The 26155-nt window shown below is 44.8% G+C and overlaps 1 protein-coding gene across 3 annotated transcripts in view; it reads right to left on the bottom strand.

Annotated features, from left to right (window-relative positions):
• Positions 1 to 26155, bottom strand: part of SLC4A1AP (solute carrier family 4 member 1 adaptor protein) — a 75018-nt gene that overhangs the window by 21438 nt on the left and 27425 nt on the right. Inside the window, exon 14 of one of the 3 annotated variants that reach the window (XM_060117518.1) lies at positions 25241 to 25561. The exons of the other annotated variants lie outside the window; for them this stretch is intronic. Within the exon in view, the coding sequence (XP_059973501.1) occupies positions 25530 to 25561 (32 nt within the window). The 3' untranslated portion in view covers positions 25241 to 25529. Of the gene's footprint in view, positions 1 to 25240; positions 25562 to 26155 lie in introns of those variants that run through there. 3 annotated transcript variants of the gene reach the window in all.

Raw genomic sequence — 26155 nt, 5'->3', positions numbered from 1 at the left:
TAGGGCAGAGCAGCAAATAAAGCCCCTGGGAACAGTGGACGGAAAGAGCATTTGCCTGACTCCCAACTGGAGTCTTCGCAGAGTGAACACAGACATCCTTAGAACCCAATTTCTCTGCTTTGGCCTTGTCAGAGATGGCCAAAGTCAATGTTAATGGAAGGGTCAATATCTCTGCTTTAAGGGGAGAAAAAAAGAAAAAGAAAAGGAAGAGAAAGAGCAAGAATGAAAGACACAGTAAAATAATCAGCCCTCCCTCTTTGTTTTAATTATCATACCCCCCAACACTGAGTGAAAACTCATTTTGTTAAAAATCTACAAAGCAGTTGCAATAGAGACAGACACAACATAAACACATAAACACAGGCTGTCAATGTTCTTTTGATGATAGTATGTGTTTATTGTTTTATTTTATTAACAAAAGAGTGAGGACAAGGTGCTAAATTACATCCAATTCAAAATAAAGGGGAGCAGCTCAACCCTTCCTCCTGTAAACACATTGTGCTTGGTCTTCCACTGGCTGACCTAACGTTGAGAGCAAGTCACTGTCAAGTGTGTTTCTGGTTGACATGACCTACAGTGCTGGAGAGTTCTGAGTATAGTTCTTTTCAGATATGAGGTCATTTCACCCTGGAATAATTCTGAGAAGTAGAAATGGGAGAGGGACAACAACCCCATGTCAGAATGTAGGGGCCTCCCAGTAACAGACTGTGTCCTTCAAGACCAAAGAGTGACAGTGGAATGACACAAAAGCCTTCCCTCCCAAGATTGGATGTCTGTGAGAAAACTGCTGGAGAAAGGCTGGCTGGGCTGGGAGCTCATGGTGGGAGATGAAGGGAGGGAAGTGCACCCCCAGGATGGCTGCAGGGCCAAAGGGGGACTTAGGAGAAGGGTCATGTACACTGAGGATTGACTCACAGAGCGAGAGGGGTGATGGCCTCTCATCATGGCCCCATAAATCTTTAGCAAAATACCCCCTGCCCCATACACACATGCCCTACCCCACCCCATGTTTGGAGGGAAAAGTTTTTTTCTAGAAACTGGTAAAGGGGCTGAATTTTACATTCCATTTGCTGGGCTCAAGGTAGTCAGCTCACTAGCAAGAGAAGACAATCTGAGGCATCTGTGTGTGCATATTTGTTCTTTCCTGTGGTATCCCCAGTACCTAGAACGGTGACTGGCATGTAGTGGATGCTCAGAAAATACTTGTGGAATAAATACACAACTCTTCATGTGTGCAGTTTTGGCCACACACATCGCTGTGTCTTCCTCCTTCAAAGTCTGTTCAGCATTCACCAAGACTCTGCTGTGATTGACCCAGATCCTCACTCACAGCACTCAGCACCCTGCCCTGCTGCTCCAGGGAGGTCCTCACCAAGATCTCTGCCCCCCACCCATGTCTAGGAAGGATGGAGATAAGATGCATCCCGAGGAAGCTCTTCAAGCTCCGCCAGTGAGAGAGACTGGCCTCTTTTTTGTCTATGGCCAGGGTGGGGTGGCAGACTTGTCCACCTGGTTCTCAAAGCAAGGCCTCAGGTCTGCCCCCTACTGTGAGAATGGAGGAACTTCGCCAGAGCTTCAACTCCGAGGCTCCTTGGAGCTGCAGCACATTTTATCACTTTGCTCTGTGTAAGGGTGAAGCCACCACTCTCACATGTGTTAGGACTGGTCACTCCGAGCAAAGACCTAACCTCTCTCAGCCCCAGGTGGCTCATCCATAAAGGAGGAGGCAGCTCCCGCCCTGCTCACCTGACTGCGACCTGGTGAGGGTCAAACGAGCTCAGACACTCGAAAGTGCCTTGAACTGTATGAAGCCCAGGCCAGGTGTGGCGCTGCCATTTTCTAACATAGGCCTCTGAACAAATACACACTCCACTACCCTATGTGCAGAGCTTACACCTCCCTTCTCCTGCAGTCCTCAGCCTGGGTGCCACAGTGCAAGCTGCTGGCTGGCCGAGGGCTGCAGGCTCCTGGGCCACCTACTGGGCCTGGATGCAACACCCTGGTAGATGCTGCTGGCTGGAGCAGGAGAGCTCTGGCGCCCTTACTTGTTAGGCCTCACGACCAGGGGCAGAGGGCTATCCATCCAGGTGGGGAACCACAGGCATGTGGAAGGCCACAGTAGCTTGGGTTAGACTCCAGCTAACCAGAAGCTGGAAGGCCATCAGGGACAGGGCATGTCTCCCCATGTGACCCTGAGCCCCACATGCTGAGGGCTGCAGAGGCTAGGTCTTAACATGGCCTCAGACAAAGGAAAATCCCACAGGCCCTGGTATGCAGGGGGCAGTGAGGTACCCCATGGGTGTCTGTCCTGTATTTAGCAAATAAAAATACAGGACAGACACCCAGTTGGACTTGAATTGCAGATAAGCATCAAATACTTTATAAAAATATAAGTATATCCCATGGAATGTTTGGGATATACTTATACTAAAAAGTATTTGTTGTTGATCTGAAATGCAAATTTAACTGGACATCCTATACTTTATCTGGAAACCCTACCCCCTCCAGCATGTCCCAAGGCTAAAAGGGCTCAAGGAGCCCAGAGCCTGAAGCCACACCTCACTGGAGGTTCTGGGAACTCTCCCAAGAGGCCACTTCCTGGCAGCCTGCCAAGGCTATGTTCTCAGTTGGTGACCCGTGCAGCCCCGCATTGGGTGGAAGAAGGAGAGGGACCATGACAGAGGGAGAACTAGGGGTCCCCTCAGGTCATTTCACCCTTGAGCCTCTGTGAGGTGAGAGTAACCCATCTCCTTCACAGGGCCTTGTCCACATGGAAGGCAGTCACGGCGGGCAGGTGCTTTAACTTATGACGTGCCCTCCTCCTGTGAGGGTATTGTCGCAGGGGCCACCTGCCTTTGCTCAGCTCTTAAGTGTTGGTGTCCCCAGTGCCCCTCCCTCTTCCCCTAGCTGTCTCACCCACCGCCTGGCTCCAGTCACCATCTCCAGAGAAATCCACCCCCCTTTACAGGAATAAACATATACAATGTTCTCAGGGTTGACACCGTCCCAGGAGCCACCGCACACAGGCATTCCATCCACTCTCATCTGCACCATGGAAACAGCCTCCTGGTGTGCCTGGCTCTGGTTCCCTGCCATGCCACCCCCAGGTCCCCTGCTTAAAACTCCTCAATGGGTTCACACTGGTCTTAGGATAAAGTCAAAACACCTCATCTGTCTTCTGCCCTCAGGCAGGCATATTTCTCGTCATGTCACAAACTGGCCAGCACTGCCCCTCTTCGCCAGCCCATTGTCCAACCAAAAGCCTTGAAGTTCCCCTGACAGCCGTGCCCTTCCTCGGCAAGCCTCTGTCCATCCTGGCCCTCAATACCCTTCATGAATCTCTTTAACAGTTCCTTCACTTCTTTGACCTTCCACATCCTTCCCTGTCAAATGGTGATATTTGCTGCCCTGCCAGGCTTCTTACGGTCTCAGAGAGAATCAAATGAGAAAAGAGATGTAAAAGTATTTCCTAAGCTGTAAAGTTTTGTGAGAGGTGAAGAACAGAATGACAGGAAATCCAGGAGAGCCTTAACAAGTCTCATTATAAGCTGACCTCAAATGCCCACAAGAAGCACAGGGGACAATCAAGTGAAGGGACCAAGGAAATTATGGCATTTGAGCAGGGAGGTGTGGGTGGGTGGGTAGCACTGGGGTGGGAGCCTCTAGTGGAGCAGCCATAACCTCAGCATGGGGTCCGGGGCTGCACGGGAACCCCTGGGGAGGCAGGGTGGTGATGAGGTGTGCAGGAGAGGGGGCTTTGGCCCCTTCCTTCCAGCTCAGCATGGTGAGTCATCCAGTAGTACGGGCCCAAATCTCGCCTTCCTCCGCTGGAGGCTGAGCTGAAATGGTCCAGAGGATGTGCCCAGAGCATGGAGACGGCAGTACTGAGAGTGAGTCACAGAGCTGAGTCAGAGCCCACTCAGCCCTTTTCAGAGCTCTGACGAAGGCTGTGCCAGCAGAGTGGCATTCTTCCAGCCTTGCCCCTTCATACACACACACACACACACACACACATTTTCCAGATCAGTGGACTCACAACATGCTTCCCCTGACTGCTAGCCTCACTTGTATCCCAGGGTCAGTGAAATCCTACTGGGTCTCCAATGTAGCTCATAGCAGGGAGAATGAGGGAGCAGGTCCAAGACACAGCCCCTCAACACTGGGATGAGTTGGGAAGTCACTGCTCAAACACCCAGCACCAGGACCCCAAGTCCTGGTGGGAACATTGAGCCTAAAGGTGTGTGTCTATGCAGATTCAAACAACATTCTGTTTTCTTCTTCTTCAAGTTAATATGGAGGCTTTGATACAAGTAAGCATAACCTGAGCTCATGGTCACAAAACAGGTTCTAGTCTGATTTGTCCATTTTCAGCATGAATACTGAATTCTGGCTTTGAATCTATAACAGAAAGAGCCACTTGCTTGTATCAGAGAATATACAATATCAGAACCGGGATGACTTAGAAGTCATCAACTTCTAGTCTAACTGCTTCATTCATAGAGGTAGAAACTCAAATCCAGAGAGGAGAAAGGAAGCAGAGGTTTTTGATAATTTCCAACGATTTTGCAGTTCTTAAAGAAATATAACATTTACTACAAAAATAAACCATATTACAGAAAGAATAAAAAAGAAAAACCACATTAATCCCAACACTCTAACATAACCATCGATATCATTTTGCTACTATTTCTTTATGGTTTCTTTTTGTACAATTGTAATCCTACATGCATATAATTGTGTTTTTTGTTTCTGGCCGCACCACACGGCATGCAGGATCTTAGTTCCCCGACCAGAGATCGAACCCATGCCCCCTGCGGCAGAAGTGCAGAGTCTTAACCACTGGACCGCCAGGGAAATCCCATGCATATAATTTTGTACATTACTTTTTTCATTCTACTTTAACTTCTCAGCATTTCCACCATGTTATGAGAGTCTTTATAAACATCATTTTTAATGACTATATAGTATTCCAGCATGGAGAAGGTCATAATTTTTTTCATGACTTATTTAACCATTCCCTTATTGAAAGACATTTAAGTCATGCCCAAATTTTGCCTATCATAATGTTAAATATTACTTTTTCATTTATTTCCTTGGGTTAGACTACCATAAGTGGAATTGCTCTAAGGTAGAAAGTGTGAACATTTTTCTGTCTCTTGACATATGTTAACAAACTGCTTTCTTTATGACTGTACTAATTAAACTGTTGCTAGCAGTACAAAGGCCTATATTCACTTCATCTTTACTCTCCACTGCATACCGTGGCTTAAAATAAAATAACTTGGATAGTCTCATCCACCAGAGGGCAGACAGCAGAAGCAAGAAGAACTACAATCCTGCAGCCTGTGGAACAAAAACCACATTCACAGAAAGATAGACAAAATGAAAAGGCAGAGGACTATGTACCAAATGAAGAAACAAGATGAAACCCTAGAAAAACAACTAAATGAAGTGGAGATAGGCAACCTTCCAGAAAAAGAATTCAGAATAATGATAGTGAAGATGATCCAGGACCTCGGAAAAAGAATGGAGGCAAAGATCGAGAAGATGCAAAAAGTGTTTAACAAAGACCTAGAAGAATTAAAGAACAAACACCTAGAAGAATTAAAGAACAAACAAACAGAGATGAATAATAAAATGACTGAAATGAAAAATACACCAGAAGGAAACAATAGTAGAATAACTGAGGCAGAAGAATGGATAAGTGACCTGGAAGACAGAATCATGGAATTCACTGCCACGGAACAGAATAAAGAGAAAAGAATGAAAAGAAATTAAGATAGCCTAAGAGACTTCTGGGACAACATTAAACACACAGAATTCACATTATAGGGGCCCCAGAAGGAGAAGAGAGAGAGAAAGGACCCAAGAAAATATTTGAAGAGATTATAGTCGAAAACTTCCATAACATGGGAAAGGAAATAGCCACCCAAGTCCAGGAAGTGCAGAGAGTCCCAAGCAGGATAAACCCAAGGAGAAACACACTGAGACACATAGTAATCAAACTGACAAAAATTAAAGACAAAGAAAAGTTATTGAAAGCAACAAGGGAAATATGACAAATAACATACAAGGGAACTCCCATAAGGTTAACAGAGCTGATTTCTCAGCAGAAACTCTACAAGCCAGAAGGGAGTGGCACGATATATTTAAAGTGATGAAAGGGAAGAAACTACAACCAAGATAACTCTACCTGGCAAGGATCTCACTCAGATTCGATGGAGAAATCAAAAGCTTTACAGACAAGCAAAAGCTAAGAGAATTCAGCACCATCAAACCAGTTCTACAACAAATGCTAAAGGAACTTCTCTAAGTGGGAAACACAGAGAAGAAAAAGACCTACAAAAACAAACCCAAAACAATTAAGAAAATGGTAATAGGAGCATACATATCAATGATTACCTTAAATATAAATGGATTGAATGCTCCAACCAAAAGACATAGACTGGCTAAATTGATACAAAAACTAGACCCATATATATGCTGTCTACAAGAAATCCACTTCAGACCAGGGGACACATACAGACTGAAAGTGAGGGGATGGAAAAAGATATTCCATGGGCCTCCCTGGTGGCGCAGTGGTTAAGAGTCCGCCTGCCGATGCAGGGGATACGGGTTTGTGCCCCGGTCTGGGAGGATCCCATATGCCGCGGAGCGGCTGGGCCCGTGAGCCATGGCCGCTGGGCCTGCGCGTCCGGAGCCTGTGCTCCGCAACGGGAGAGGCCACAACAGTGAGAGGCCCGCATACCGCAAAAAGAAAAAAAAAAAAAAAAAAAAAAGATATTCCATGCAAAAGGAAATCAAAAGAAAGCTGGAGTAGCAATACTCATATCAGACAAAATAGACTTTAAAATAAAGAATGTTACAAGAGACAAGGAAGGACACTACATAATGATCAAGGGATCAATCCAAGAAGAAGATATAACAACTATAAATATATATGCACCCAACAAAGGAGCACCTCAATGCATAAGGCAATTGCTAACAGCTATAAAAGAAGAAGTCGACAGTAACATAATGATAGTGGGGGACTTCAACACCTCACTTACACCAAATGACAGATCATCCAGACATAAAATTAATAAGGAAACACAAGCTTTAAGTGACACAATAGGCCAGATAGATTTAATTGATATTTATAGGACATTCCATCCAAAACCAGATTACACTTTCTTCTCAAGTGCACACAGAACACACTCCAGGAAAGATGACATCTTGGGTCACAAATCAAGCCTTGGTAAATTTAAGAAAACTAAATCATATCAAGCATCTTTTCTAACTACAACACTATGAGATTAGAAATAAATTACAGGGAAAAAAACGTAAAAAACACAAACACATGGAGGCTAAACAATATGTTACTAAATAACCAAGAGATCACTGAAGAAATCAAAGAGGAAATCAAAAAATACCTAGAGAGAAATGACAATGAAAACAAGATGATCCAAAACCTATTGGATGCAGCAAAAGCTGTTCTAAGAGGGAAGTTTATAGCAATACAATCCTACCTTAAGAAACAAGAAAAATCTCAAATAAACAATCTAACCTTACACCTAAAGGAACTCGAGAAAGAAGAACAAACAAAACCCAAAGTTAGTAGAAGGAAAGAAATCATAAAGATCAGAGCAGAAATAAATGAAATAGAAACAAAGAAAACAACAGCAAAGATCAATAAAACTAAAAGCTGGTTCTTTGAGAAGATTAAAAAAATTGATAAACCTTTAGCCAAACTCATCAAGAAAAAGAGGGAGAGAACTCAAATCAATAAAATTAGAAATGAAAAAGGAGAAGTTACAATGGACACCACAAAAATACAAAGCATCATAAGAGACTACTACAAGCAACTCTATGTCAATAAAATGGAAAACCTGGAAGAAATGGACAAATTCTTAGAAAGGTATAACCTTCCAAGACTGAACCAGGAAGAAACAGAAAATATGAATAGACCAATCCCAAGGAATGAAATTGAAACTGTGATATTAAAAATCTTCCAACAAACAGAAGTCCAGGACCGGATGGCTTCACAGGTGAATTCTATCAAGAATTTAGATAAAAGCTAACACCCATCCTTCTCAAACGCTTCCAAAAAATTGCAGAGGAAGGAACACTCCCAAACTCATTCTACGAGGCCACTATCACACTGATACCAAAACCAGACAAAGATACTACTAAAAAAGAAAATTACAGACGAATATCACTGATGAATATAGATGCAAAAATCCTCAACAAAATACTAGCAAACAGAATCCAACAACACATTAAAACGATCAAACACCATGATCCAGTGGGATTTATCCCAGGGATGCAAGGAGTCTTCAGTATACACAAATCAATCAATGTGATACACCATATTAACAAATTGAAGAATAAAAACCATAAGATCATCTCAATAGATGCAGAAAAAGCTTTTGACAAAATTCAAAACCCATTTATGATAAAAACCTTCCAGAAAGTGGGCATAGAGGGAACCTACCTCAACAAAATAAAGGCCATATATGACAAACCCACAGCAAACATCATTCTCAATGGTGAAAAACTGAAAGCATTTCCTCTAAGATCAGGAACAAGACAAGGATATCCACTCTCGCCACTCTTATTCGATGTCATTTTGGAAGTCCTAGCCACAGCAATCAGGGAAGAAAAAGAAATAAAAGGAATACAAATTGGAAAAGAAAGTAAAACTGTCACTGTTTGCAGATGACATGATACAGTACATAGAGGATCCTAAAGATGCCACCAGGAAACTACTAGAGCTAATCGATGAATTTAGTATAGTTGCAGGATACAAAATTAATGCACAGAAATCTCTTGCATTCCCATACACTAACAACGAAAGATCAGAGAGAGAAATTAAGGAAACAATTCCATTCACCACTGCAAAAAAAAGAATAAAATACCTAGGAATAAACCTACCTAAGGAGGTAAAAGACCTGTACTCAGAAAACTATAAGACACTGATGAAAGAAATCAAAGATGACACAAACAGATGGAGAGGTATACCATGTTCTTGGATTGGAAGAATCAATACTGTGAAAATGACTATTCTACCCAAAGCAAACTACAGATTCAATGCAATCCCTATCAAATTACTACTGGCATTTTTTAACAAAGTAGAACAAAAAGTCTTAAAATTTGTATGGAGACACAAAAGACCCCGAATAGCCAAAGCAGTCTTGAGGGAAAAAAACGGAGCTGGAGGAATCAGACTCTCTGACTTCAGACTATACTACAAAGTTACAGTAATCAAGACAATATGGTACTGGCACAAAAAAAGAAATAGAGATCAATGGAACAGGATAGAAAGCCCAGAGATAAACCCACACACCTATGGTCAACTACTCTATTACAAAGGAGGCAAGGATATACAATGAAGAAAAGACAGTCTCTTCAATAAGTGGTGCTGGGAAAACTGGACAGCTACATGTAAAAGAATGAAATTAGAACACTCCCTAACACCATACACAAAAATAAACTCAAAATGGATTAGAGACCTAAATGTAAGACCAGACACTATAAAACTCTTAGAGGAAAACATAGGAAGAACACTCTTTGACATAAATCACAGCAAGATCTTTTTTGATACATCTCCTAGAGTAATGGAAATAAAAACAAAAATAAACAAATGGAACCTAATGAAACGTAAAAGCTTTTGCACAGCAAAGGAAACTATAAACAAGACGAAAAGACAACGCTCAGAATGGGAGAAAATATTTGCAAACGAATCAACGGACAAAGGATTAATCTCCAAGATATACAAGCAGCTCATGCAGCTCAGTATTAAAAAAACAAACAACCCAATCAAAAAATGGGCAGAAGACCTACATAGACATTTCCCCAAAGGTGACATATAGATGGCCAAGAGGCACATGGAAAGCTGCTCAACATCACTAATTATTAGAGAAATGCAAATCAAAACTACAATGAGGTATCATCTCACACCAGTTAGAATGGGCATCATCAGAAAATCTACAAACAATAAATGCTGGAGAGGGTGTGGAGAAAGGGAACACTCTTGCACTGTTGGTGGGAATGGAAATTGATACAGCCACTATGGAGAACAGTATGGAGTTTCCTTAAACACTAAAAATAGAATTGCCATATGACCCAGCAATCCCACTACTGGGCATATACCCAGAGAAAACCATAATTCAAAAAGACACATGCACCCCAATGTTCATTGCAGTACTATTTACAATAGCCAGGCCATGGAGGCAACCTAAATGCCCATTGACAGATGAATGGATAAAGAAGATGTGGTACATATATACAATGGAATATTACTCAGCCATAAAAAGGAATGAAATTGGGTCATTTGTAGAGACATGGATGGACATAGAGAGTGTCATACAGAGTGAAGTAAGTCAGAAAGAGAAGAACAAATATCATATATTAATGCATGTATGTGGAATCTAGAAAATGCTACAGATGAACCGGTTTGCAAGGCAGAAATAGAGACACAGACGTAGAGAACAAACGTATGGACACCAAGGGCGGAAAGGGTGGTGGGGGGTGGTGGGGGTGGTGGTGGTGGTATGAATGGGGAGATTGGGATTGACATATATATACTAATAAGTATAAAATAGATAACTAGGGCTTCCATGGTGGCGCAGTGGTTAAGAATCTGCCTGCCAGTGCAGGGGACACGGGTTTGGGCCCTCATCCAGGAAGATCCCACATGCCGCAGAGCAAGTAAGCCTGTGCGCCACAACTACTGAACCTGCACTCTAGAGCCCGCGAGACACAACTACTGAAGCAAGCCTGCGTGCTGAGAGGCCATGCTCTGCAACAAGAGAAGCTACCACAATGAGAAGCCTGTGCACCACAACGAAGAGCAGCCCCTGCTCCCTGCAACTAGAGAAAAAGCCCGCACGCAGCAACAAAGACCCAGCACAGCCTAAATAAATAAATAAATAAATGTATAAAAATAAAATAAAATAGATAACTAATAAGAACCTGCTATAGGGCTTCCCTGGTGGCACAGTGGTTAAGAATCCACCTGCCAATGCAGGGGACACGGGTTTGAGCCCTGGTCTGGGAAGATCCCACATGCCGCAGAGCAACTAAGCCCGTGCACCACAACTACTAAGCCTGTGCTCTAGAGTCCATAAGCCACAGCTACTGAGCCCATGTGCCACAAGTACAGAAGCCTGTGCACCTAGAGCCTGTGCTCCACAACAAGAGAAGCCACTGCAATGAGAAGCCCGCGTACTGCAACAAAGAGTAGCCCCCACTCACTGCAACTAGAGAAAGGCCACGTGCAGCAACGAAGGCCCAATGCAACCAAAAATAAATAATAAATTAATAAATAAACAAACAAATAAAAAAGAACCTGTATAAAAAAATAAAATTCAATAAATAAATAAATAAATAACTCATCCATTTCAAAAAGTGACCAAAATGTAAATGTTTATACCTTCTGACTCACCAATTCCCGTGTTAGAATTATAGAAATAATCTAGTGTGTACTGACACATGCAAGTTGTCCACTGAAGAGTATGACAGTGGGATATCAGGTATCTTAAAATGGAGAGGCGTGCTAAAGTCTGTGCAGAGGGGTATTATGGGGAAAGACGTCAATATTTTACTTTATACGCTTCTGTGTCATTTTAATTCTTCCATGAGCATGTAATACTTTTATAATTAGCAAAATGACAGAGATATTTCCATATTGGAGAAAAAAAAGCCTTGCAGAAACCAGCAAGTTTTCATTTGCAGTTAGTGCTGCTTCGATGCATCAGAACCCCTGCCCCTAAGCCTTACATGACCTTGAATTTTCTGTCAAATGGTAATGATACGACTAATGTCATAGGGTTATTGTGTCACTTAAATGAGATCATTCCTGTAAAATGTTTAGCACAAAGCCTTCCATTTAGTAAGTACTAATAAATGTTAACTACATAATTATTTCATTCTGACATTTGTTTTAGTCCCCTACCCACAATCTTAGCCACTATTTCTTACCACGAATCCACTAACTCCCAGCTTCCAGGGAACAAAGCTTGTGTGAAGCCACATTAGCCACATACCTTTCCTGAGAATTCTGTTTGACAAATCATAATCCATTAACCCCAGAGCGACACAAAGGCGTGATTCAGGAGGGAGCTAGTGGCACAGGTATGTATGTGGGCAGTGCACTTGAGCACCAGTGAATACCCTTTCCTTTCCACATAGTGGCAAGGATGCACAGCATTTGAGACTGGCAAAAATGAGAGAGCTTGTTTTCGGCAACAGCTGGGGGAAAAACACCCAGAGAAGTAAAAATAAGAATATCTGATTTTTTAAAAATTGAAATCTCCAAGCACCCGTAACTGCTTAGAATCTCAAATACCTTAGGCTTATTTTCAGAAAAGAGAAAACAAAATAAAACAAAAATCACTCTTTAGAAAGAAAAGCTGAGTAGAAGCACACTAGGCTGAGAGGCAATGGTGTGTGAAATTCAGTAGGACCTACAGTCAGACAGCCTGGGCCCAAATCCTGGCCCTTCCCCTTGACTAGCTCTGTGAATATGGCCAAGTTAATTCATCTTTTTGTGTCTCAGTTTCATCATCTGTAAAACGGGGATAATAAAAGTTCCTACTTTATGGGGTTGTGAGAATTGAGTTAGTTAATATGCAGGTATAAGTGCTCTGTGAGTACTGGCCGTTACTATTTTTGTATGTGGCTGTTTGCTTTCAGCAGGTATGTGCTGGGCGACCCTCACAGCCAGTCAGGGAACCTTGCTGAAGGTCCCCCCTACAGACATAGCCTTGGAAGGAGAGCCAGCCCAGGTCTGCAGGCAAAGGTTTTGCTTCCTCTCAATCCCTCCTGAGGCAAGGGCCGGGGTGAAGGAACCCCTGCCTGCTGGTCTTTCTGCAGGCACCAGGCCGAGGCAGTCTCACAGAGGTGGGGATGGTGCCAGGGTCAGGGGTGGTGGCGGGGTCACTGCAGTCAGCCAGAGGGAGGCTGACCTTGAGGGCAGCTGCTCCTAGAATGACCTTTGATTACCTCGCCTGGGAAGGCAGCAAGGGCCTCCAGGCAGCTTCCTATCTGGAGACCAAGGCCTTGCAGTCAGAGGCTTGGAGCAGAGGGGCAGGGCCTGATGGGAGGGGGTGGAAGTGGAGGTGACAACGCACGAGGGGACTTTGGGGGAGGGAGAGGAATTGGGAAGGTAGGGGGCGGATGGTGAGGCAGAGGCAATGGGGAAGGTGAGAGACCAAAAGTGGAGGAAGGAGGAGGAAGAGGAGAGGGGGCTTTGGGGGAGGAGTGGGGGGGCGTATAAAAAGGAAGGGGGAGGGGAGGTTAGGGGCGACAAGGGCGGCAGGGCCCCTCCTCCCCTCAGAGTGTGGCTGTTTTCCGAGCATCCCTCCTTCCGCAGCAGAAATGCAGCCTCGGCCTTTCTGGCCTTTTCTGGCCCCGTTGCTCATCCGAACGCCTCCGACGCACTTGTCAGGCAGCCACTGGGGAGGACGCGGCGGGAGCCTCAAATGCCACCTACTCCCCGGCCTCTCTCCCAGTTGATGCTTCTATTTTAGGCACCACATTATTTCCTGCTGTGATTTTTTCAGCCTTCTAATTCGGGCTCTGAGGTAAGCCGTGACATCCGCTCCGGCTCGGCTCCCGCAGCCTCCCCCTCCCGCCCCCTGGAAGCTGCGCCTCGACCCTTGCCGGCTGCACTCCTGGGACTTCAGGGATTCACTCAGTCACGCCCATCCTAAAAAGAGGCTTTTAGGAGGAGGGACATTCCCCCTGTGCAGGGTGAAAGAGCCCAGCTAGAATATATTTCTAGGCAAGGATTTAGAAAAAAGACAGGGACTGGGTATAAATTATACCAGTGTGTCCCAGATCCACCAAGGGGACAGCTGATGCTTCCGTATCAGTGGTTTTCAGTTTTGGGGGGGAGAAGTCCCCTTTGAGAATCTGATGAAAGTTATGCACCCTCTCCCCAGAAAGCGTCCACAGGCAACCCCCCACCCCTCCACCACAACACACTTTGATTCTGCTTCTAATGTCAGGGTTGTGCATGAGACCAGAGGTGTCCCAAGACCCCAGGATAAAAGCTCCAGCTCAAAGGCCCTGAGTATCCATAGATCAGCCTCCTCTTGCCAGTCTCCTCCCAACCAGACTCACTACTCCCTTTTTCTTTTCCCCTCCCCCAGGATAGGCCTCATTATATTTAATCAATGTGTCTGTATGTGCAAGGATTTCACCCTCAAATGGGCAAAGGGAGGTCAGATGGTAATGTACTTACTGGGGGTTGGGAACATGCCCCTGGGTCTCCATTCTGATTCCTTACCTGGGCCTGCATGACCCTGGCAGTGGAAAGGACACTGCACTTGGATTCGGGGAGACGGGTTCAGATTCAACTCTCAGTAGCTTTGGTACATTGACCTTCCTGAGCCTCCGTTTCACTCGCACAAAAGGAACTCTGATAAAGCTTCCCTCACAGGGGTAAACGAGGTGGTGCAAGCAGAGGCACCTTTTTTTTTTTTTTTTTTTTGCGTTACACGGGCCTCTCACTGTTGTGGCCTCTCCCGTTGTGGAGCACAGGCTCCGGACGCACAGGCTCAGCGGCCACGGCTCACGGGCCCAGCCGCTCCACGGCATGTGGGATTTCCCGGACCGGGGCACGAACCCGCGTCCCCTGCATCGGCAGGTGGACTCTCAACCACTGCGCCACCAGGGAAGCCCAGAGGCACCTTTTAAAGACCTTCTCAGTCAAGGGAAGGGGCTAGTTTATTTCTTTTGAATCACTTAAACCTTGTCTGTTGCCCCTAAGAGTGGGAAGCACCCAATAAAGTTTTGTGGTGGTTGTTTTCTAAATCCAAATAGGTAAAATGAGTCCCAAATAAGAAAGTGATGTGAGCTGAGATACCTCCAGAAAGATGAGTGAGAAGTCAAGAGCCCATCGCCAGACAAATACAGAGCAGCTGACATGGGAATCTGCCTTTGAAGTCTGGCAGATCTTGATTCAGAATCTCCACCTTTTCCACAGGTGCTACAAGGGGACCCTCCATCCCTTCCTCTCCACTGACGCCTCCCCTCCCACCTCCAGATACACCTCCCTCCCACCCTCCATGCTCTCTCTAGGGTGCCCTCTGGTTATGTCTTAGTTCTTTCTCCCAGCCCTGTGAGATGTCTCTAGAGTGCTGAGTGCATTCTCAGCATGATGCCCTAATGGTCCAGCTCAGGGGCCTTTTCTCAGTCTCCACTCCCTTGAATTTGGACGCACTTTCTGACACTGTAGAGGGCTCTTCTAAGCCTCTCCTGAGCTCCTACAGTGATACTCTATCCTGGTTCTCTTCCTGCCTCTCTGACTGATCTCTTTTGTTGCCTCCTCTCCCTCCTCTGTTATCTTTTTAAGGGTGGCTGTTACCCAGGGTTCATCACATTGCCCTTGGTTCCCTGTCCTCTGCCCTTTGGGAGGGAGTCTCATCCATGTTGGTGGTTTCAACTATCTCCTCCAGGCTACCAGCTCTGACCTCTCTTTGAGTTCCACTCCCAATTTCAACTGACCCTGTTATCGTCTCAAAATCAACATATCTAGAAATAAATTCTTCATTTTCCCCCACCCAGCTTTCCCTCCTGGCTTCCCTTCTCTGTTTGGGGCATGACATTCTCCTGGTCACCCAGGGTCAAAGGCTCCATCAGCTTTGACTCTTCTTTTTCCCTCTCCTCCCACCTCTGTGCAGACACTAAATCCTGTCCATCCCCCCTTTGGGATGTCTCTCTGGCATCCATCTCTTCCTTCCCTTTCCCACCTCCATTCACCTAACCCTAGCTCTTAACTCTGATGGCTGAAATCGCTTCCTGGCTGGTTTTTCTGCCCACAGTCTTGCCATTCTTTGGAATAAGTTAACTTCTGAGTCAGGACCCACCTCCACTATAACTTCCTTGACCATCTGAACTACTTTAGCACATCTTGCCTGCTCCATTCACTTTGTCAGTACATCTTATCTTGCCAAGTGCTATCTCTCCTACTGCTGTTTAGCTTTTCACATTTTTCACCTAAATGAGAAGCTCTTGGAGCTCTTTCTAGCCCCTGATCTGAGCTTGCCCAGGACCAGCTAGCATCCCTGGCGCTGCACCCTGGCATGTAATACAAGTACTTCTGATTCCTCATTGTCGCCCCTGTTTTTCAGTCTGGCCACTTCAGCCCCCTTTTTAATTAACCAAGGAGTGCCCTCCACCAGAAAGCAGAGAACCCAAGTTCTAATGCCTAGAAGGACCAGCCGATCATGAAGTGGGCGAGGCGGGCCAGGTGTGTGCTGACAGGGAGTGGTGGGATGTAGATCCCATGTCCCCAGTCCAGAGGGCTTGCTGCTACTCAGTCCCCCTTCGTTGCCATTTGGCCCAGTGTGGACAGATTTCCCAGGTTTTCAAAAGAAACACCAAATTTGAATTTTTACAGGAAACTTCCCAACTTTTAAAACACTGTGCAGGCTAAACAGAAAACACGCTACAAGCTAAATTCAGCCTGCAGGTAACCCTGGACATAAAGGTTTCTAGCCTTGTAATTATTCTTGATGTGGCAAAAAGAACTTTGGATGGGAGGTTCCTAGTTAATCGTTATGTCAGTAATGAGCTGTGTGATCTTGGGTAAGTTACATCCCTCTCTGGGCCTCAGATTCCTCATCTGAACAATAAACCATCCTACTAAGTGATCCCTAATGCCTTTTAACATGGTTATTCTCTGGTTCTGTGGCTTATACCAAATGGTAATTTTAGGATTTCCCTAAAGAGGGAAATCCTGTTTAATTGAATCGTCTGGTAAATGAGATTTACTCTAAATACACAATGAACATAGATAACCACATTTCAAAGAACTAGAATACAATAAGTCATTGGTTAACTGAAATTCTCCAGGGTTAACTGGAAAATCCCCTTTTAATCAAGCTTATTGTTGAAAGACTTTCTAAAATACCAGAGTTCAGTTTCCTGCCTTTCTAAGCACAGGAGATGCAGCAGTGCCGGGCAGGCAAGGGGAACTGGTGAGTCAATGTCTGGATGGCCCTGCCACCTGGGCTGAAGGGGCGGCAGCAGAGCCGCGGGAGGTCCTCTCAGACCACTCCCAGCCAGGGGGGCTGCTAGGGATCAAGGACCAGCTGGCTGGGGACAGAAGATCACTGCACTGGGACCTCATCAGCCTCTTTGCAGGACTCCCGCCCCAGGGCTTAACATCCACGCTGGGAGTGGGAATTACCTCACTCAGTAAGCTGGGAATTCATTGAAAACTGGCACTGGCGGGAGATGTGTGTTGAGGCTGAAGGTCATAAAACAACCCAGAGCTCCTTCCCTCTGAAAAGAGTAAGAGTTTGGAGCCCAACAGATCTTAGTCGGAATCTAGACTCTTCCACTTCCTAGATGTATGACTTTAGGCAAATGCCTCAAGCTTTCTGAGTCTTAGTTTCCTCATCTATAAATTGGAGATAACAATACTCTTTCAAAGAGTGGTTATGAGGACTAAATGAAATCATGTCTGCTAAATGGCTGTGTTAGGGATTTACTAAGTGCTAGATAAGAGGAAATTCTTCTTCTGTTAGGAAGTAACAGCTTTTATTGCTTAAAATCCAGTCTGATTTTCCAGTCTTTTTTCTTAATAGGGTTAGAAAGTCAATACCAGTCACCTTCTATGATAGACTTCCACTTTCAATGATAGACATTTGAGGAACTGTTTACAGAATCGGAAGTTGTCTCTTGTTCCCTCCTCCCTTCCATCCTACGCTATCATTCTGAAATACAGACACCAGCCTTAAAATCAGAACCAAGATCTTGATTTTGCAACCATTTTGCTAATCACTGAATCAGTCAAGCATCATCAATGGATGGTAAAGTTTGATGAAGGCAGAGTATTCACAGGCTTAAAGTATCTCCTCTTAAATTATTTATTAATTACAAAGGGAGAAAACAGTAAGTTTACCATGGAGAAACCTGGCAGACACCTTCACCTCCATTGGTGAAGTTAACATCACCAATCCTGGGACAAACAGACATCATGTTGGCTCCTGATATGATGCACGGAGATGCACAGCATCACTTCTGTGAGATTCCTGCCAGCAAGTGCCTAACTTTAATCTGATCACGAACAAACATCAGACTAACCCAAGCTGAGGGACAGTTTACAAAATGACTGGCCTAGATTCTTGAGAAATATCAGCACCATGAAAGAGGAAGAAAAGCTGAGGAACTGTTTTACATTAAAAACTAAAGAGATATAACAATTAAAAGGAGTTAAAATTAAAAAGAATGTATGCTGTGGATTGGATCCTGGACTAGAAAAAATATCATGATAAAGAACATTATTGGAATAATTAGGTAAGTTTTAATATGGATTGTACATTAAATAATAGTATTATATAGATTTTAAATTCCCTGATTTCAATTTTATGGAAAAGAACATCCTTGTTCTTGAGAAATTCACACTGAAGTATTTAAGGACAAAGAGGTATAATGTCTGCAATTTACTCTAAATAGTCAAAAAAAAGAAAAGTATAACCATGTAAAAACATGTACAAGGAGAAAGAGAATATTTAGACAAATGCAGCAAAATGTTCACATCTGGTGAACTTGAGTGAAGAGTACAGAGGAATTCTTTGTACTTTGTACTAGTCTTGCAACCCTTTGGTAAGCTGAAATTATTTCAAAAGAAAAAGGAAAAAAAGAAGAAAAAGTCTGAGCCAGGGGTTAGTTAGAGCCGGGCACAAAGCCTCACATCATTTGGCCTGCAGCACGGTGAAGTAGAAAGAGCCCTGACTTGAGGCGAGGTTCAAGCCCAGCCCTGCCAACTGCAAGATACTTAACATCTCTGGATGTCTGTCTCTTCACTCCAAAATGTAGAGAATAATAGTAATGCCTCTCCCTTAGGGTTGTCAAGAGGACTAAATTAGGGAGTCGATGTAGAAAAATCCGGCACATGCCAAAATATTATTCATGTATTCTACAAGTATATGCTGCTAAGTGTCCAGAAGTGAAAAATACAAACAGAATTCTTGCCCTCAGGTAGCTTATACTCAAGTCAAAAAGGTGCAAAATAAATGACTAAATGAAGGGCAGACATATAATCACAAACTGCCATAAACTCTATGAGGGTGACGGAGTGTGGCCGGAGAGATGGGGAGAGATGGGGAAGCCTACCACTTACAGGGTGGTCAGAGGAAATGTCATTTAAGTGGAGCCTGCAGAAGGAGGAAGAGGGAAGGGCTGGCAGTCTAGGTGGTGGGAACAGCAGGAGCAAAGGCCCTGAGGTAGGTGAGAACTTGGTATATACGAGAAATGTGACCCTCTCTCCTCAGCTAGAGCATTTATAACTCCTGTATGTTCTGTGAGGGAAGGGGCAGCATAGCACCGAGCACAGATTGGACACTCAGTGTTTGATGAGTGAATGAGCGAATGGGTGTTCTTTGGTTTCAATATTTGCCATGAGGAGATCTCCTCTCTCTCTGCTCTTAGCTGCACTATGTGGTGAAAAGAAAGGAGGCTTCTTCTGAACTGGCAGCTCTGGAGTTTTCCCCTCTGTGGGCAACTTGCTTAGATCACAGAGCTGGGAGGGACCCCAAAAGTTCCACGCTCCCACCTCTCATGATAGAGGGAAGAAGCCAAGGCCCAGGCTTGGGACAGACTTGCCAGAACCCATGGATCTGGTTGGGGGCCCACGTCTGGTGCTTTCCCAGCCCCACAGCCTGCCTTGTTTATTTGTTCAACAGGTTTGTTCAACCATGGCACAGCCTGATTTGACTCTGGAACGTTTAAGAGATGAGCCCAAAAAATCACAGAAAAATGGTTTGCTCTTGGAGCTAAGGGGTGGGGCAGCCAAGGTGGGAGACAGGGTTCTGGCCAGCTCTGGGGCAGAGTTTTGGCTTGTCCTCGGCTGTCTTTTTCCCTCCTGCCCTTGAGAACCAAAGGGACTCCAGTGGGATTGCCTGTCTCTCTGTCCTGTTTCTCCAGGACCGTGATGTGGCCAGCCTAGAACTTTCAACTGTTAAGATCCCTGGTTCTCATCTCCACCCTCATTAGCTCCATCCCACACCCAGCTTCCAGCCACCAAGTTCAAGCCACAGCCTGATCCACTTGACCAGCCCTGGGATGGAGGTGTTGGGCCCAGCACCTGGATCGTTCTGCCCCGCTCTGCCTGCATCGACCTCTTTCTCCCTGCTTGTGAACTCTTGCTTATCCTTCAAAACCTAGCTGTTAGGTAAAACCTTGAACTGACCCCCCAGGTAGTCTGCCAGCTACTTTTTAAATTTTAAAAAGCCCAACCAGGATAAACAGGATAGCTAAAATGCTGGATTTCTTTGCTTTTGTGTAACTAGATACTAACTCAGTGTCATAATGTTATTATCGCGTGTTGATCAGAAGCACTTATTTGCAGTTACATAAATGTTTGATTACAAAAAAAAACTTGAACACCTTAAAAATGCAATCTGTGGGACTTCCCTGGCGGTCTGGTGGCTAATACTCTGTGCTTCCGCTGCAGGGGGCATGGGTTCGATCTCTGGTCAGGGAACAAAGATCCCACATGCCGCTCGGCTCCCTCCCCCAAAAAAAACAAAGAAGGTAAAAAAATGCAATTTGTATGGCTGACAAAATAATTTATTTAAATATTAATTAAGGCCAGGTGGTAGAGGGAATGAAGTAAGGATGACAAAAGGAATCCTGGTGGTAAAAAGTGACTCTAAGGTCTTCTGCAGCCTTTTGATACACATGGCTGCCTCATTTCCCCAAAGGCTTGGTACATAGTAGGTGCTCAGAAAGTATTCATTGAATACCGTATGTGAAAGTGTAGGAGTATGCAAGGATGATGACTAGAGTCACTGAAGCCTCTGTCAACCCTAGTGGCTGTCCCTTGGGGACCAGACTAATAACCAATGCAGGAGCTGTCCTAGCCTCAGGCCCTTTTCCCCTAACTGCCAATCCTTAGTGTTCACCCAAGTAGCACTGAGATTAGTCAGAACCTGGGGACGAGGCTGTGTATTCTGGAGCCCCGCCAGGAAGCAGGGGCAACAGCCTGGATTCTGATGCCCATTGCAGCCCCCTCTGCCCCTTTGCTCTAGGCAGCTCCCCAAGAAGCTTGAGTCTGACCAGTTGTGGGAGGTGCTGCTCTTCCTTCACTTCCAAGATTAGCTCAGACCTTAAAAAGCACAGCCTGGCGCCTGCCCTTCTCACGACAAGGAGAACAGGAGATGTCAGAAGCCTCCTTAGGTATCGGCAAGAGAACAGCTCCTTTGCTCCCTCCCTTCCTTGTATGAGGTCATTGAATCAGGATGACAAAGCAAACAGTGACATGTTGGGACTTGTTCCTGGACTGATTCCAGGGTTGCCCCAGCCCCTCCCTCCTCCTCCTCCTCCTCAGAATGGCAGACCCAGGTGTGGACAACAAACAGAACTGGACTCGGTCCTTGGGATCTGGGAAATGGACACTAGTTGGGAGGCACCCTCCGTGGTGGAAAAGAGGAGGTCCTGGATAGACCTTGGTGGAACTGGGAATCATGATATTGGCACCACCGGACACTTGCACAGTTTGCCAGGCTTCAGTGTACTTTCATTTATTCTCATTTGAGTTAAGGACAAGAATTCTTTTCTGACTTTACAGATGAGAAAACTGAGACTTCTTTAAGGTCAGCAACTTAATCAGGGTAACATGGCTTAAGGGTCACAGAGCCAGACATGAAAGAGTTTTGTGACTCGAGTTACAACCATCTTCCCACCTCACCACAGTTCCTTGAACTTCACTCATTGGTATACCTGTCTCATGCTTTGTAACTTGTTGCAGCCCACCATACTGTTACTTACTTAATGTTCTTCTTTAAATAAACTCACTTTAAAAACTGACTTCATTCTATGCAACACTATATATGTGTGTGTGCATGTGTATAAATAATAATGTATTTATATGCGTAACTGCTAAAATTAAACATTTTCATCCTCCTCTCCTAAAGTAAACTCTCATAATGCCAGGGATACTACTGCACACTTTCAGAAACTGTCCAACTGTCCTCCGCCCTCCCTGCATTACTAATGATGGATCGTCACAGGCTGGCAGCCAAGCGGCTGCCCTTGTTCAAATGCTCAGCCAGTAGGATCACTCAGGGCCACCACTGTTGTTGTTAGCGCTGTGCCTCCAAATCACAGAATTACTGAATCAGGGGGGATAAGAGAGAGCTCATGGAATCCAGCTCCTGGCGGGGAGAGCCTTATACAGCATACCCACTCACAGTCCTAAAGGTTAAGGGAGCACCATTCAGAGACAAAAAGAGGAATGAGATGTAGTCTTTGCTCTTGAAACTCACAAACCTTACAAACATAAACAACTGAAAACCAGAAGGAATAAGCAAAGGATCTGGAATTATGGTTCCACCATGAACTTGGCATGCCTTTTGAACAAGTCACTTCATTTTCTGAGCCTCAGTTTCCTTAAACAGAGGTGATAACATCTCCTCTTTTTACTTATTTTTTTTTTTTTTTTTTTTTTTTTGCGGTACGCGGGCCTCTCACTGTTGTGGCCTCTCCTGTTGCGGAGCACAGGCTCTGGACGCGCAGGCTCAGCGGCCATGGCTCACGGGCCCAGCCGCTCCGTGGCACGTGGGATCCTCCCGGACCGGGGCACGAACCCGTGTCCCCCGCAATGGCAGGCGGACTCTCAACCACTGCGCCACCAGGGAAGCTCTCTCTTTCTACATTTTAAGACATCTCCTCTTTTTACATTTTAAGACAGATAGGAGATTCAGATTTTTGAAATGAGTGTGATATATCAAAATATCAAGTTGTACACCTTAATTATATATAATTTTTGTCAATTATTCCTCAATAAAGACAGCGGGGCGGGGGGGGGGGGGGTTGGCGTGAAAAAATGCTCTGTAATACAGTGTGTAAATAATAAACAGGCAATGCCTAAACTCCTCCATAGCATATGTGCATTATGACTGGAGAATGACTTTCTCCAGGTGAAACTAAGCACCAGAAACAACAGGCTGGGAAGAGATTCAGGGAACACTGTTTGGACCTTGTCAGTGTCCCTAATTTGCTGCTTTCAGGTCTTGGATCTGGGAAGACATTGGTGACCTGAACCAGCTTGCTACCCTGAGGTCTTTCAGAACCCTGATTCTGAAAGAGTACAGGATGTGCTTCTTACTCTTTCTTCTGCTTTGAAACATTTGTCTTCTGGCTTTCAGCTCCAAGTGCAAGTTGCTGTACAGTGATGGGTCTTTACTGCCCTCTTGTGATCACTCCCTGTCATAGTTGCATTGACTTTTGAAGGGGTGTGCGTGACAGCCTGAGGAAACCAGAGCCAAGCCTCAAGATCAAGATTTTCCAGGGCCAGCAAAGGACTTAAAGCCCAAATTAAAGCCAGCTGCTGTAATCCGGAGCTCCTTGACGGGAAGGGGTAGTTCCGCCTGATTTTGCCCCAAATAGTTCAGGAATCCAGGCCTGTGCCTGCATTAACCCTGCTAAAATGGTTAGTGCTTAGATTGTCCAGCTTGTCTGGAACAAGTTCTGGAAATGAAGGCAGCTCTAAGGTCCCTTCTCTGCCTGGAAAACCCAAGGGCAGGAAGGGCCAGGACTAGAACTTGCCCTGCAACCCTCACACCTATAAAGCAACAGTTAACTGAGCATGTATTTTGTGAACTGGTAGATGCCATGAGGTGCAGTTGGGGTACAAAATAAGATAGTTCCCAACTCAGAAAGTTTACAAACATAAATGACCCAAGCACACATATAATTAGCAGAAGTCAGGTCATCCGACCAAGGGGTATCACAGAAGTAGAAATAAAGTGCTGTAGGGCTGGTGGGAAAAGGGAGATTAGTGACAACCAGGGGGATCACAGTTTCCTGAAGATAGTGAAACTCAAGCTGAACTTTTAAAAAACAAGTAGGACCTTACCTAGTAGACATGAGCAAGGAAGACCACAATAATGCTAATAACTACATTTTGGGGAGCCAATTACTTGTCAAGCATGGCTAAAGGTTTTATAGATAGCTCAGTTATTTAATCTCCACAACAGTACCATGAGGTAGCTATTAGTTTCTCCATTTAACAGACAAGGAAACCGAGGCTCAAGGCCATGTATGGCAAGACGTGATGGAAAATATATGAAGAAGTAAAAGCAAAAGTTGTGTTTGGGGCAAATAACCTATTATTACTAGAGTATGGGTTATACTTGGTGGGTAGCAGAAAGGGACAAGAGCATATGGGGATGAGTTATGATGATCAAAAAGTACAGGAACCCTATGATACGGGATTTAAAAGCCTCAAATGAATTTGGACCTCACCCTTTGGATAATGGAGAACGTTTTGAGGTTTCAGAGCCAAGGATTCTGCTCAGTGATGTACTTTATTTATTTAATTAATTATTATTTTTTTTGCGGTACATGGGCCTCTCACTGTTGTGGCCTCTCCCGTTGTGGAGCACAGGCTCCGGACGCGCAGGCTCAGCGGCCATGGCTCACGGGCCCAGCCGCTCCACGGCATGTGGGATCTTCCCGGAGCGGGGCACGAACCCATGTCCCCTGCATAGGCAGGCAGACTCTCAACCACTGCACCACCAGGGAAACCCCTCAGTGATGTACTTTAGGATAACTCCTAAAGTGTGGAGGAAAGCTTGATGAGGCAGAGACAAAAGGGAGGGAGATCTGCGAGGAGTCATGAGGCGAAGGGAGCTTGGGTCAGGGCAGTGGGCAATGCAGAGGAATGAATTCTAAAACCTCTACATGGAGAAACTGTTGAGATTGACTTGGGGTACTTCGATTTTTAAAAAGTGGTTAACAAAAAAAAAAAGAATGCACTTTAAATGGCTGAGCAAAACAAAGTTACAGTGTTTGGCGGCTTCAAAGACCTCCAGAGATTTAAGTTATGCTTCATGTTATACAACCCTCAACTACAAACATTTACACACAATGGTTATAGAATCCTCTTCCAGTAAAGGTCTTATGAAGCCTGCAGAAATGCTTCCTCAAGAGATATAAGATACGCATTGATTTATAAGATGTTCTTTCATGGGTTAGGTGGCAAGAAAAGTTGTCCTCTATAGGAGATAAACAGACTTTTACTTTTAAGGATAAAAGAAGACTCTAAATACTACACTTAAAATTCCATATGAAATTGGCCATCAGTATGGTCAGAACCAAGAATGTGGACTAAGTTCAGATAGAGAGTTATTATTAAGTCTATAAAAATTTCACACCACATATTTCTCCCACTTTCCAAATGAAATAGAAATCTGTTCAGTCATATCATCAATTTTATTGGTACTTCATTAAAATGTGTTACAAATAAATTCTATGAAGACTTGAAATTAAAAAAACAAACAGCTTGATTTGGAGGATGAAGAAGGTGGAGCTACATTCAGTGGGAACCACTGTCCCCTCGCATGCTGAGCCCTCAAACCTGTCGTCAGCGCCCGCTCCTCTTGGGGAGAGGAGGACTTCTTGTCTCCCGTGGAATAGAGGTCTCAGTCCCACCCTGGACCGTCGCAGTGCCAAACCTCTAACACCAAAGCAGGGCACAGTCCTCTCAGATTGCTGAGAAGAAATCTTGAAAATGGTTCTCAATGCCCACATCAAATGAGGAATCTCAGGATCAAAGAGCAGCCTGTCACAAGAAGACATGATACCAGTTTGATGCCGTGACCCACCCTCCACAAAGGTCAAGGAGAGTTTTACGTCATTTCTCAGCAGTTTGTCAAACCTGGTTTGGTCCAAACAGGGATGGACCAAACCTTGTATGGGAACTCAGCCGTGCCAGGGGTTTGCATTCCTGCTTTTGATTGCCACAGGGCTGGCAGGCTTCCTTCCCTCTGGCTCCCACTCTCAGGAAGCCATCCACAGCTGCTGGTCACTTGTCACACCCTATCCGGGAGGTGGCAGCATTTCAATGGTAAAGCAACAGATCCCCAGGCTGTGGCTAACGACTTCAAAGTTTGATAGGAATTGTGTCATTATTTCCCAAAGAGTTAACTCCATCCAGCTACAGTGAAGTAGTAATGGGTAAAGGCTTGTAATGGGTTATAAGGAAATATTGGGACTTCATACTTCCTATGCTAGATTGGGACAATTCCAGGGAAAATATTTATAGCAAGCACTCAACAAAAATTTACTGCATATACCAGGCACTATGCAAAATCCTTAGAAATGTCCTAAAGCAGACAAAGAGATTTGTTTTAAAGTTACACACACACCCCTGACC

The sequence above is a fragment of the Mesoplodon densirostris genome, chromosome 14, assembly GCF_025265405.1.
Source record: "Mesoplodon densirostris isolate mMesDen1 chromosome 14, mMesDen1 primary haplotype, whole genome shotgun sequence".
Classification (NCBI taxonomy): domain Eukaryota; kingdom Metazoa; phylum Chordata; class Mammalia; order Artiodactyla; family Ziphiidae; genus Mesoplodon; species Mesoplodon densirostris.
Note: the sequence above shows the minus strand (reverse complement) of the source record. Positions and strands in the feature narration are given on the sequence as shown.